This window comes from Condylura cristata, unplaced genomic scaffold (genome assembly GCF_000260355.1).
Source record: "Condylura cristata isolate star-nosed mole 26May11 unplaced genomic scaffold, ConCri1.0 scaffold00001, whole genome shotgun sequence".
Lineage (NCBI taxonomy): Eukaryota > Metazoa > Chordata > Mammalia > Eulipotyphla > Talpidae > Condylura > Condylura cristata.
In genome coordinates, this window is record NW_004567102.1 from 3,253,331 (window position 1) to 3,267,852 (window position 14,522).

Here is a 14,522-nt window from a genome sequence, read left to right on the forward strand (position 1 = left end):
CCCACATGGCGCGGCAGACCTCTCCTGACCCGCCCGCTGCTCCCCTCAGCAGTGTACTTTGTCAGTTGGCCTGTTCTGCTCCCCACTCTGTGTCTGGTGAAGCCTCTCACCACCCTTGCACCTCTAGCCTTTATCCCAGTTCTGTATGTCTAAATAAATAAATCTTTAAAAACATTTTTTTTTTGAGGAGTGGACACATTTCTACTTGATTAAGAGAAACTTTTTTGAAAAAAAAAGATTTATTTTTATTTATTTATGCATACAAGAGCTGGGGTGTAGGATTCACCAGAGATAGGGCAGGGAGCAGAACAGGTGAACCTACTACTGAGGGAGCAGCAGGTGAGACAGAAGAGGTCTGCTGCGCCATGTGGGTCACCTCCCTGGCTGGTGATGGAACTTGTGCTGCAGTGGCTGCAGAGAGCTTCATAGTGCTGAGACTTAACCACTGAGCCACAAAGGAGGCCTAAAGTTCCTTTTAATTAAATATCTTATGCATGACAGTATGTTTTGTCTGGATGAGGCAGATGGCAGAACCTATGTAGAGCAGGTAGGTTTGGGGGTTATGGATCACCCCTCATCTTGCCCTGTAACAAATACAAACATTAGTTCTCTTGGAGAGAATTGTGCCCTTGTTTTTTGACAGCAGCACCAACTGCATGCTGGGTGACAGCTCTTCCTGTGTGCCATTTGCGGGGCACTCCAGTCTGAACAGTGCCCACCCCGAAAAGTCCACATTACCCCCTTCCTTGCAGATTCGCATGTGCATGACCAAAGAAATAGCTCCGGCTACTCCTCTCCTTCCTGTTGTGAGTTAGTCATTTTGTTGCTTTACTGCAGAGGTCAGTTCTGGCTCGAAGGAGGCCAGAACTTTTTGTTCTTTGTTAGATATTCTAGCTCTTTATTCATATTTCCATCTTGTTCCTGGACAGTTCTTTCTCCCTATCTTCCTTTAGTTCTTTGAGCATCCTGCAGACTGTTCTATTAATGTCTTTTTCTAATACATCTGTCACTAAGTAGTTTTCAGAGACACTCATTTTATTTCTCCTTGGAATGGGGCCCTACCTGCTTGTTTCTTTGTAGACCTATAGTTTTTGTTGCTGAAAAACTGGACATTTGAACTTAGTAACATGGTAACTCTGGAAATCAGATTCCTTTGTTCCTTCTGGGTTTGCTGTTTTTTATTTTTTCACTGGCTGTCTCTTAAGCAGAATAGCTTGGGGTGTAAACTTATTCCTCTCACATTTCATCTCTGAGCCTCCATTCTGGCACTGGAAGTCACACTCCAGTACTACCCACTGAGGCAGTTGTTGAGTATCACTGTCATTACTGTCTGGCTTCAGAAAGCAGAGAGCTGAAAATAAAGGAGAAAAAAGGTATAAAGCATTGAAACCTCTGGAAGTCACTGGAGCTGGAGTGAGTGGCTGCCTGTCTCTGCAGCAATCAGAGCATAGGTCCCTAACAGTTGGCAGACAGAATCCTTGCCCACCTGAGCTCTCACAAGGTGTATGCAAGCTGCCAGCAGTGTGGCTGGGGGTGAGGGATGGGTAGCTGCTATCAGAGGAAGAGATGAAATTTATCATCTAAGCCTTCCCCTGGAAATTGCAAGCTTCAACAGATTTCAAAGATTGCAGAGTTCTATCAGACAGATTGTGCAATGCAGTTGTCTGGGTGGGGAGATATTCTTGAACTTCCTATTCACTCTCTTCCCAGAATCCTTCTCTACTTAATAATTCAATTTGTTTAGGCTGATGAACTGTTGAACTTTGAATTATCTGTTGTAACTGGAAATAGATAGAAGATTACTGCAGTTTGACCTGCAGGAACATTTTGCAGTTAGGGCCCCCCCAAGTCGTGGTTGGCTCACACCAGCTCAAGGATCAAGATACAAAAGCTGGCTGCAGGGTTGCTAGGAAACCATGTAGTTCTGACCTCCTCATGCAGAAAAGCAAAAGGAATGAGGGCCACTGAGAGAGAGATGAGAGGCTCCTATAAGAAAGGCCAAGAAGTCAGTTCACGAATGTCTACCATGTGCTAGGCTGCTGATGTGCACTCGTGCTGCAGGTGGTGATGGCCTCCTGGGCCCTCAGCAGATGTCACGTGAATTTGCTAACTGTAGGTTCAGGCTGTTGGCATCTTTAGGAAGACATAGGGATGGAACATGCATGTGGCTTTAAGATTTTAGACTTGAAAGGTTGAATCCTCAGTATGAAAGCCTACCTGTGAGCAGACATCAAATCATTTAGTGACTTGTATACCATTGTATCCCCAAACACAAGCCTTTAGCTACTTGTTCTCCCTGCCTTATCTCCTTATCAACTTTTTAAAAAAAGATTTATTTATGCATACAGAACTGGGGTACAGGCCAGAGGTGCAGGGGCAGTGAGAGGATTCACCAGAGCCAGAGTGGGGAGCAGAACAGGCAGATGGACTGAAATACACTGCTGAGGGGCACAGTGGGCATGGGTCGGGGGTGGGTGGAGTGCCGGAAAGGTCTGCCGCACCAAGTGGGTGCCCCCCAGGGCAGGCATTGAACTTGCACAGAAGTGGCCATGGCTTGGCTTAGCTTCGCAGTGCAGCGCTCCAACCTGCTGAGCCACTGGGGAGAGCGCTCCTTAGCAACTTCTAAGAGGGTAACTTTTTTTTTAAAACAATACCATCGTTTTACACCCTTCACTATAGGATTGCTTCCCTCAGGTGTGGCTGTCACAGATTTCCTCCCACCAAAACACCTGTAGTTCTCTGCCTTAGCCCACTGTGCTCTCTTCACCACCCCGGTCCTCCACTCTAAGAGGGAAACTGTAGGCCGAGGCAATGCCAACAGCAAGGGGTTAGCTAATGAAAATACATTATCCAAAGCAGACCCAGGTCAGAAGTAGTTAATATTCCAAGAAAGCCTTGGACACTTGGTGTATTTGTAAGTCACCTAAACCAAGTTTGAAATACATGTCCCAGAATTCCTTGCTTGCATCATTCTGGGTAAGGGCCACACAATCTTTTGATTCAGGTTGTGAAAGCGAAGGAGTAGCCACATTCTCTTTCCATTTGGAAGGTCAGTGAAGAGGGCTTAAGTGACTGCTACATAGTAAACGTTTAATAGTTATAACCAGCTTTAACCTGTGGCTGCAGGGTAGTGCTTACTATGTGCTGATCTTAGCAGCTGGTATCTACCCTGCTCTGTCAGTGACTAGCAGGTCACTGAAGATTTTGCTGCTTGCCCTTGACTATGTTAAAAAAAAAAGTGAGGTGATTCTAAGCCAGGCTTTAAGTGTCTGCTCAAAATGAGCACAGTGCAAAAGAAAATCTTTTGCCTTTTTTTGGCCTCGGTTAGATTTCAAGGTGGTGAGTGGTGGTGAGAATCTAATGCCTACTACTGAAAAGGATCTGAAAAAACCGAACTCAAACGTTGAAATTTCTTAAATGCTACTCAGTGCGTGCTGATGAACAGACTGATGAACTGTCTTTACTCCACAGAAGAACATAAGGCACATAGTGCTGCTGCTATTTCATTTCCACCAAGTGCTTGCGGAGTTTTAAGAACTGCCAACACCTCATTCCACTTGACCAGAGAATCTGCCTCAGTGTATAAGGGCATTCATTGGTGACTAGATGACCACTGGCCATTCTGGATCCTGCACATTCTTGCTTTTCCAAGGATCCAGGGAACTCCCTGTGGACCTTGCTTGTCTATAAACTACACTTGAGCTTTACCATTGATAGGTAGCAGTTCCCTGCAACAGGATACTGTCAAAGGTCACCTTGAGAGTGACATTCCTTTCTTATGACATATATAACTAACGACACATGTGCAGATTATGTCTGCCAGTGTGCTATCTCTCAAGACATAAATTAGGCAAACAGAATGCTAAAATCACTATGCCTTGAGTCCTTCCCCTATCACCCAAACAAATGTCAGATATGCGGGAGAGTAAAATAGGAAGGGGAGGGCCGAGGGTACCCAGAAACTTCAAGCCATGAGAAAGTATCCTTTTATGTAAACTTTGTCAGTTACTTCTACTTTAGTAGCCAGCTGATGAAAAATATATACAGCTGGGTAGGGAACCTGAGCTATCAGATAGATGAACTAGCTCAAACTTAACGTATTTTGACACCAGTGCTGGTGACAGTCTGGGGGAGGGGGGGGCCTAGTCTCAGAGAATGCCATCAGGGGAGTTCAAAGTGCTGCTAAAAAGGTCATTAAGTCTGAACAAAGGGCCTCCCGATACTCCCTGTGCTCTGGCGCATGTGCGGGCTGCCTCGAATTACTCAGATCACTTACAGCCAGGAAACTTTCTCTGGCTTAGCCTCAAGATCCCTAGTGTAATCATTATTTGCCTAGAAAAACATGCAAATAAAGGGCATTATTTCATTCCCAAATAATTTAACAGCAATGGAGAGAGTATAAATGAGAACCAGAGAGGAAGGAATTCAGGGGAATAAAGGTGGTCAGAGCCTGCACTGACCTGTCTGTACGCTGCTGCCCATCTCTCACCTCTTTCTCTTCCAGTGTGAATCAGGGTTCAAGGTATAGTGATGTCATCTCTTTACACCTTCAGAATCTGAAACCACGAGTATCTGGTGAAATATGTTACGTGAGAAAGAGGAAATGTACACTCAAGACAAAACATCACCTGACATGCTTGCTTCTATTTCGCATGTTTATTAAATGGCACACTTAAATTTTTTCGTTCCCCAAATTGAACCCACCTCACAATGAATTAAAATGGCAAACAGTTCATTGGTTAATGAAAAACAAAATCCTCTTGTTTTTCTGATTATGTGGTTCACTTGAACAAAGGTGGCTTGTCCACTACCTTCAGTCAGTGCCGATTTCTCAGGGTGCATGAGTCATGAGCTGGATAAAAGCATCTCTTGCCAATTTTCTGGTGTCTCATTTCTTCAATATGATCTCCACCATAGTCTTCCAACCAAAACAACCTTAAATACTCCTGAAGACTATTAAGCAAAGCCAAGAACAATGGAAAATCATGTTTTTGTTTTTTAAATTTATTTAAGGAACACAAGAAAAGTGCATCTGGAATTAAAAAATAAGACTTTGTTTTTAATTCATTCATATGCTGCCTCACCTCTCGTGCCGTCTACAGTATGGTTCACAAGACATCTGCTGATTTTAGACAAACTGTTGAAGATTACTGAATTTGATGTAGGAGCACATGAAGTTCTTTCTTGAGTGATGATGGGGACCTCATGATCCTTTGCTCAGAGCCACTTTCACATCCTCCCCCCTTCACACATTCTTGCCTGTACCCCCACCACAACCCACAACACACATTGGGACATAGTTTCGGGGATCATCTTGTTTTGGGGATAGTTTTATTATCTACAGAAAAGCTAACTAGCCTTTTTTAGGACCAAATCAAAGTCTTCGTCTCCATGGAATTATGCGCCAGTCAGCTGAACCACAAATACTAAACAGTTAAGTAAACAAAATCAACTTTTGCTTTTCATATCTCTGAGGCAAGACTGGGGCTTTTAGAAATCTCATGAAAAAGACAAAAGTGTAAATAAGGATATTAAAAGGATTTTAGTTATCATTGTAGAAGAAACAACTGAATTCCATTGGTTTCATGGAAGAGAAAACTGCTATAAAAGGAAATGGACTATATTTTTAGGTTTTAATGTGGGCCCTAACCTAACAATGAAAGTGTTATGTTAAAACCACCCTAAAAATAGACTAATCTAAAATATAATTGCCAGTGTTCTTTAGGATTTAAAAAAGTGAGATGTTCCAGGATGAAGCAAACGTTTCCTTGGGTTTCCAAAGGCACCCCCTTGAGTATTTCTTAGGCGGTGGGACCAGAGAGCCAGGCTTAATCTTATTTACCCGTAAGAAACTAGAGTTCAACTACACCTATGTATTTAAGACTTTCCCTAATCCAATGCCAAGTACTGGAGTTCTTAGGTTAGCTGTACCTGTGCAGGAAGGTGTCTCAATTCTTGTAACATAACTCAATCAGAACGAAGAAGCTATGAGTGCAGGGAAAGAAGACTAGTATGTGTCAGACTTCCAGGTGAAACCCTTATGGTGAAGATGAACTATTTATTTTTCTCAACCTCAAAGATTTTGTTTTTGAAAATTAAGCTACTTAGTAGTTAAAAGTTCAATTTTTGTTTTGCATGATAGGAGTGTCAAGAAAGTTCCATAAACCACTTTATATGCTATGGGCCAGTACTTTTAAAAAGATGACCAAATTAAAAAAAAAAAAAAAAAGAAAGCTGCATTGATTTTAAATGGACATGTAGGTAAGTCCACTCCAGGTCAGAGATATCACAGGGCTAAGTTCTTATTAGCGAGGGTTAGAGTGGGGCATGAAACTGGAGAGGAGCAGCGCCAGCAGGCAGTCCTGTGCTAACGCATGACAGGAGGGGAAAAAGCACAATTTGGATTGCTTTTCTCACATCATTTCAGCATCTCAGAGTTTCATCCAGAACAGGGAAAGCTAACCCAGAAACCCCCTGCTCATTATCGTTGCTGAAGAGTGTTTCAGGAATGACAGCGTTCCTCCTCCTGGGTCAGGCTGGGTGGAGGCGGAATGCACTCACAACGGGGCGCTAAGTCAGCAAGCAAGTGGCCCTGAGGTTCTGGCTTTCAAGTCTGTGACGCTGCTGTGGGCCCGAAGGGATACCACACCTTTCTACTGTGGGTTCTGTTGGTTAAAAATGCAATAGGTTGCATTCCTAGAACTTCAGTCGTTTAAAAAACAAAACATCCTCCTCTCCTCAGACCAACTATAGGGCAGGAGAAATTCATTAAAGTGTTTAGTCAGGTTTCTGTCCTGCTATGCTATCAAGGTTCAATCAAATGCAAAACCTGCACAATGACCTCCAATTGTTAGAATATCTCAAGCAACCTGAAAGGGATATGGAGAGCCCACAGGAGCTTGGGTGAGCAGGACCTGGACACTGGCTCACTCTCCCACCTCACAGCCATGTGGGTTCTGTCTCTGGAGTGGTCCCACGCCACCCCTCAGCGCGGGCACCGGGCAGCAGCAGGGTGGTGGGTTTTTTTTTTTTGGAAGCTACTCATTTTACCATTTGCTTCCAGAATCACATAGACTATAACAAAGTTGACATTAAACAGCATTTAGTCCTGAGTTGGGTGAACGCCCATGGAGGAGGGGCCGAGTTAGGGCTCTTCCCTCCTAGGCGTGGGGTCATACTCGGCCTCCCGCTTTCTCTTCCATTGTTTGACTTTCTTTTTCATTGGCGATCCCTTCTGCAGTCTTCTTGCCCATGGCTTTACTGGCTTCTTCCTGAGGAAGAAATAAGAGATCAAGGGGATTAGAGAAAAAAGAAGTGACGTGTTCCATTAGTTCCTGGGACCTCAAGATGGCTCACATCTAAAGTGAGAGTGTGTTAAAGGACTGGGTGAGTCAGCGCTATCCTGCCGATTGCTGGAGTGGGGGCTTGCACTTCTCTCTGGTTCAGATGACGAGCTGGCCACAGGGGAAGGCTGTTTAATAATCAAGTCCATGTGACAAGGGGGCTGGATTGAGGAAGCACTCAGGACCATAGGGGCAGACTTCCTTCCAGACAACTCTCTCACACATTGCGAGGTTCCCAAATCTCAAAGGAAAGGGCGTGATGGTGAAGCTGCCCCTCACAGCCAGTTTCCTGGGGAAAACAAAGTCTCTGCAAGGAAGTATTATCTGAAAAACACCTCATGTGCTGGTAATGTTAAAAAAAAAAAATGACAAAAGCTTTTGTACACTTGCAGGGAATTGCCCTTCCTCGCCTCCAGCCTCATGAGGGTGTGTCTCCGTGAGCGGAACAGCCCTGCACCACCTCTGGGACCAAGCCAGCCTCAGATCACAGAGGAAGTCTCTCCCCCTTTTCTCAAGCCTCTACATGGTTGCCTGTCCTGCATCCTCGCTTAACCTTCTTTGGTCAGAAATCAAAGAGGCGAGGACAGACAGTTCTTGATCTGATGCTTGTACCTTTGCATCCTGCTCTGCGAACTTCTTGAACATGTTGGCGTATATCCTGCGGTCCCGCTCGTTGTGCTCCTTTGCTTTTTTCTGGCACATGGAGATCTGCAGTCTCGCAGCCTTGTTCTGGGGATTTACTTCTAGCACCTTCTCAAAGTCGCCCTTGGCTGACTCAAACTCATTCATGAGCAGCTGGGCTTCCCCTCTCCGGTACAGGCCCTTCTCATTGGCACTGTCCAGTCCAAGGGCCTAAAATCAGAAGGTCTATGTTTTAAGACGACAGATACAACTTGTGTTGTATAATTTTAAAGAAATTCAGTGATTTAAATAACTTACCGAAGTTCTCTAGCCTAGGGATTTGGAAAAGGTACACTGAATACATAGGGAGCTTACAATAATTACAGGCTACTGATCAAAACACAATTAACTATCCAAATTAATTTCTGTATTTATTAATACTTTTCTAAAAAGAGCCCAAGAGGGCTTGGGGGGAGATCCTTGAGAAATTCATTTTAAAGTTGAATGGATGAAGTAAATGCCCAAGAATGGCTAAGAAAATTTTGGTCAAATAAAAATTAAAAAATACATGAGGGGACTTAAGAAAAAAACCATTGCAGTTAAAAGTTTGGTTACTATCCTGTGGAAAATAGGTCAGTGAAACAGAATATTTATGTGTATGAGTATAAAAAGATTTAGTAACAATGAAGGTGGTAAAGTAAATCAAAAGGGAAATAATTAACTTTGTAATAAATAGGGCTGAGATACTGGCTACCCATGTAGCAAATAAGAGTTAAATTCTTACTCATATCAAGCACAAAAATAAACTCCAGCCCATGCAAATTTACATGCAAAAAAAAAAATAAATTACCACCCCAGAATATGAAAAGATTATTATTGTTACTTTAAAAGCAAACCTAGCTGGAGTAGATTTTGTAGGTGCCAAACAGGGTTATTTTTATAATCTCAGAGTGGGAAGAATCTTTCTAATTAGAAAGGAAAAGACAGATTTGTCTATGCCGATATTAATTTGTTTTTGAAGAGAAAAGATGCTGTGAACAAATTAAAAGACAAGTGAGAAATGGCTCTCTTGTCAAAGTAGAAGCGGTGTGGATGCACATCTCGACCAATCGAGAATTATCTGCTTGAAGGATGTGACCCGTCAATTCACAGGATAAACACGAGTGGTAAATAAAAATAAAAATAATTCCTTGTGGCTAATAAAAAAGGGGGACAATCTGGTAATATAAAAATGTGTTCAGATTTAAAACTTCAATGTATTAAAATAGTCATGTCTTTTAGAGTTTAGAAGAAACAGTCCCACAAATATGTAGACCTGTCCCATGATTTGTAACATCAAAAGCCTGAAACTCTAGCAGAGAGAGAGAGAGTTAAGAGGCATGCAATGCTCCAGGAGGATTTCAAAGAGAACAAAGGGACATGAGATGATGAACTGAAAAGATGCAGAGAGATGTCAATGTTTTACACAACAATTTATCTAAATCTCTACACTCTCATTTAAGAAATAAACACACATGTACTCTACAGGAAGAAAGTGGAAGGAAGCTGTGAAATGAGTATCTTTGGTCTTGGGAGTGAAGGGCAATGGGATTTTATGAATAGACTTTCATTTTCGTAAATGTTTCTGTAATGTTTGAATTTTGAATGACTTCATCCTGCTTCTAGCTTAAAAAAGCCCAAAGCTGATGGGCCCTCCCTGGTTGCGCAACAGGTTGAAGCACAGCATTATGAAGCTAGCCATGGCCACTTCAGCATGAGTCTGATCCCCGGCCAGGGAGCTGACCCACATGGCCCAGCAGACCTCTCCTGTCTTACCCACTGCTCCCCTCAGCAGTGTATTTCAGTGGCTCTTCCTGTTCTGTTCCCCACTCTCTGTTTCTGGTGAATCCTCTCACCTGCCCCTCTACCCTAGTTCTTATATGCATAAATAAATAAAAATAAATCTTAAAAAAAGGGCACAAGTCTTAAAAATGCAACTAACAATCACAAGTTTAGCATAACATGATAGGGAACATACTAATACACATAAATCAATCTAAAAACTCAAAAATCTTACAATTTATAAAATAGTGGTTTTTCTCATTCCTTTATGTGTCTCTTTAAGATATATCTAATTATTAGCTTCCCCTGCAAGATGTAATATACTCTATCCACTCTGAGACCAGGTACTCTACATGACAGTCACCTCGGCTGGCATCTGAATATTAGGGCTGTACACACCACTGTCAATGAGCACCAGGGTCAGTACTACCCCCGAATAGTACCGATGACACAAGTGTAAAATGGGAGAGGGCTGTTCATGATACACAAAACATTATGTGTATCATTAGTAAGTGAATTATGTGTATCATTAGTAAGTGAATTATTTATACATTAATAATTGAATAAAGATTGTAAGAAAAAGCGACTTTTATATCTCCTCAATCGTGGTTGTAGTCTGCAGCCACAAAGGCCTAAGTTAAATCTGTACTCATGAAATTGAGGAGTTATAATGTCTAATCTGATACAAAATAGCTTTCAGAAAGGTCATGGATGAAAACTGTTTGATTTTTCTGAAAACCTATATTGTTACTGAAAAGTCTAGGCATCAGAAAGTCTGATGGTAATCAAATCACTGAATTTCCCAACTCATACTGGGGGAAATAACCTCGAACAACACAAAGCAACATGAACAATGCTTTCATCATGAGTGAGAGGAAATGAAAGAAGACTGAGTATGAGACAGGAGAAAAAGTGTACGTAAGACTACCTCACACACTCAAGTCCCTCTCACGGGTAGACACTTTACCTTGTCACAGCACTCCACAGCTTTGGTGTATTCTCGAAGCTTCAGGTAGCACATGGCCAGGTTCAGGAAGGCGGCGAGCAGAAACGACTCAGAGGCTTTCGATTCCTTTTCTGATAGGCCATATTCCATCTCTAACCAGGATACTATCTTCCCGTACTGAATTACAGCTTGCAGGTACTTGCCTCCCTAGGAGAAAGACGCTGGTTGAGTTAGTTGTTGCTGAGTACCGGAGTGGGCACAGAAGTGTATGTAGCACGGCCCTCCCTCAGAAGCCAAATCCTGAAAGCAAAACATCCCCTTCTAACCATGGTATCTGATCATTTCTGTCTGTTCTCAGGAGGGGTTGTGCAGGCATCTCTCCCATTTCTGATGCCAGTGACCTCTGGGCTGCTGCAGGAAGTGCTCTCTCTACAGATCATGCTGTTCCCCAGCCTCTGCCAGCTCATCCTTTTCCCAGGAGGGCATCAGGGCTTTTGGGTTACAGTCTATGACGCTAGTATTTATGACTTTGTAAAAGCTGGTGAGTAATTTTAGGCCATGTCCGTCATGTACTAGAAGGGGAATTATTGTTCCCTTTTCTCCTGACAATCACTTATGTACCAGTAGACACCACACTCCTGCAAGTACCAGTTCCAAACACAGCAAATCTTAGTTATCTAAGCCAGGGCTTGGCAAACCTTTTCTGTAAAGGGGCAGATGATAACTGTTCTAGGCTTTGCAGGCCAAAGCAATGCTTGTGCAAAGTGTTCTGGTAGTCCCAGAACAGCCACAGACAATCTATAAGTAAACGGATTCATGGCTGTATCCTAACAGAACCTCATTTACAAAAACAGCCCTCAGTTTGCTGACCTCTTATCTACAGACAATGGAAATAGACTGAGTGAATAGCAGCATCCCACATTAACAATCTAAAACACATAGGGGTCAGTCAGCTAACTACATGGGACAAGTCTTTCTCAATCTTATTTTTACTCTCTTCCTTGGTTAGTATTCTTATAACAACTGTTAATAACAATTGTGCAAGTAATTCACATGAATTAATTATATGTACTCTATACAAGAAACCTTGGGACTGAGACAATGTGTTCACTGCCATTTTAGAATGAATGAAAGAAATAACTGGTAAATACACAAAAATAAGAAGTACAGGTGAGGACTTTTTTCTGCACATCTGCAGAATGTAAAGTTGGAAAGCAAGTGATCTGACTAGACACTAGAATTGTAGCCAGATCCACGAGGACATTAAATCTAATACTTCCTCACCATGGTTAGATCACGTTGTTACGACTAATCCATCAGGGCAGGGCACACACCTCAATGCCGAGCCTTGCCTCCCACCTACACCTGACCCTCAACCAATGATTGAGTAAGGAGAGAAAAAAAAATCAGGGCAGGTGAAAGGGAATGTTTCTGTCAAAGGAGTTTAGCAGTTGGCATCTGACTGCACTCCACAATCAGTGATGTAGACTTTCTTCACCAGGATGGGACAGAGGGCAAAGCTTTATCCCAGGCCTGGCCAACATCCCTCTTCACAGGTGACTGACTGGCTTAGGAAAGGGAAGACTTAAAGCTAGTTCTACTGGATTCTGGGGTGTTATGAAGGGAATGAAAGTCAAAGTCTTTTATTCTCTTTGCCTCAGAAATTTATGGTTATCTGAAGGATATGAAAACAGGTATTTGATACTTTTTGATGTGACAGTAAAGGGGATCATTTTCTTAATCTCCTTCTCTTTTAGATTTTTTGCATATAGAAATGCAACTGACGTTTTGTAACCTGCCACTTTACTAATGTATTGTTTTACAGTGGGGTCCTTAAGAGTTTCATACGTATATCATCATGTCATCTACAAAAAGTAGTCACTTCTTTTTCTATTTGGATTCCTTCACCGAACTTGCCTGATAGGTGAATGGTCACTACAATAAAAACTACAAGAAACTGTTAAAATAAATGGGAGACATAAGGAAATGGGAAGATATTCTCTGTTCATGGATTGAAAGAATTAACATTGTCAAAATGTTCATTGTACCCAAAGTAGTATACAGATTCAGTGCAATCCCTACCTACGTTTCAATGGTATTGCCAAGGAGACAGAACAAACATTAGCAAAAAATTATTTTTGACTTTTTAAAAAAAAAGATTTGTTTATTTATTTGGACATACGGAACTGGAATACAGGCCAGAGGTGCAAGGGTGGTGAAAGGCTCACCATGTTAGGGTCCGAAATCACCCGGTTGCCTCCCGTGACAAAGGACAGGACCAGAGATGCACAAGTAAGCGGAGTTTATTAAGCCAGTTAGCTGGGGTCAAGCTTACCAGAGACAGAGTGGGGAGCAGAAGGGCAGATCAATGAAGTACACTGCTGAGGGGAGCAGTGGGCATGACAGGAGAGGTCTGCTGTGCTGTGTGGATCTGGGGCTGGGATCCAACTTGCACCGAGGTGGCTGCAACTCACTTGCAATGCTGAGTTCTAACCTGCTGCACCACCAGGGAGGGCCCACATTAGCAAAATTTATATGGGATCACAAAAGACCCTGAGTAGCCACAACAATCCTGACAAAAAAAGAGGAAAAGTAGAGGTATCACACCTCCAGACTTTAAACTTATAGTAATAAAAACAGTGTGACACTGGAATAAAAACAGACACACAGACCAACTGGAGAACCCAGAAACAAATCCACACCTATATGGGCAGCTAATCCATGCCAAAGGAGCTAAGAGTATACACTGGAGAAAGGAAAACTCTTCAGCAGATGGCGTGGGCAAGATGGACAGCCACATGCAAAGGAACGAGACTAGACCACTATCTCACAGCACATACCAAAATTAACTCAAAATGGATTAAAGACCTGGACGTTAAGACTTGCAAGCATACAATACATAGAAAACACAGGTTAGACATTCCATGGCATGGATCTCAGTGACGTATTTGGGCACTTGACTCCTGTGGCAAGGGAAGAAAAGCAAAAATAAACAGGGACTACATCAAACTAAAATGCTGTTGCACAGCAAAAGAAACTACTAAAAATAATCCCACTTAATGGAAGAAAATATTTGCACATACCTCTGACAAGGGGTTAATGTGCCAACATTTACCAAAAAACCCATCCAATTCAACAAAAAGAAACAACCCAACCAAAAAATGGGGAGAACTAAATAGACACTTGTCTGAGGACATACAGATGGAAGCCTACAGGCACATGAAAAACTGTAGAACTGCCTGTCACCACTCATCATGGGGGAAATGCAAATCAGACCCCCATCTTATACCTGTGAGAACAGCCTATATCAACATGTCCATAAATAACAAGTTAGTAAGGATATGGAGAAAAAAGAACCCACACCCAATGTTGGTGGGAATGTAGACTGGTCCAGTCTCTATGGAAACAATATGGAGGCTTCTCAAAATATTTAAAATAGTTCCACCATATGACCCAGTAATTCTTCTCCTAGGCTCCCTCCTAAAGAATGTAAAAACACGAATTCAAAGGGATGGTTCTTGTAGCCCTGTTTACAGTAGCCAGGTTATGGGAATAGATAAGTGGATTAAGAAGATGTGGTTTAGGCCCTTCCTGGTGGGCTAAAGCACAGCACTGCAAGCTGGCCGCAGCCACTTCCATGCGAGTTCAATCCCCAGCCCTGGAGGTGACCACATGGCACAGCAGACCTCTCCTGACCCGCTGCTCCCCTCAGCAGTGTACTTCGTTGATCTGCCTGTTCTGCTCCCCACTCTGTCTCTGGTGAATCCTCTCACTGCCCCTGCACCTCTGGC

General features: G+C 42.7%; 1 protein-coding gene across 1 annotated transcript in view; it reads right to left on the reverse strand.

Annotated features, from left to right (window-relative positions):
- Window positions 1-4,641: 4,641 nt before the first annotated feature.
- Window positions 4,642-14,522, reverse strand: part of FKBP5 (FK506 binding protein 5) — a 118,301-nt gene continuing 108,420 nt past the window's right edge. The window contains exons 9-11 of the mRNA XM_012722434.1: window positions 10,753-10,938; window positions 7,956-8,195; window positions 4,642-7,271 (exon numbers count right to left, since the gene is read on the reverse strand). Of these exons, the coding sequence (XP_012577888.1) occupies window positions 7,173-7,271; window positions 7,956-8,195; window positions 10,753-10,938 (525 nt within the window). The 3' untranslated portion in view covers window positions 4,642-7,172. The remainder of the gene's footprint in view (window positions 7,272-7,955; window positions 8,196-10,752; window positions 10,939-14,522) is intronic.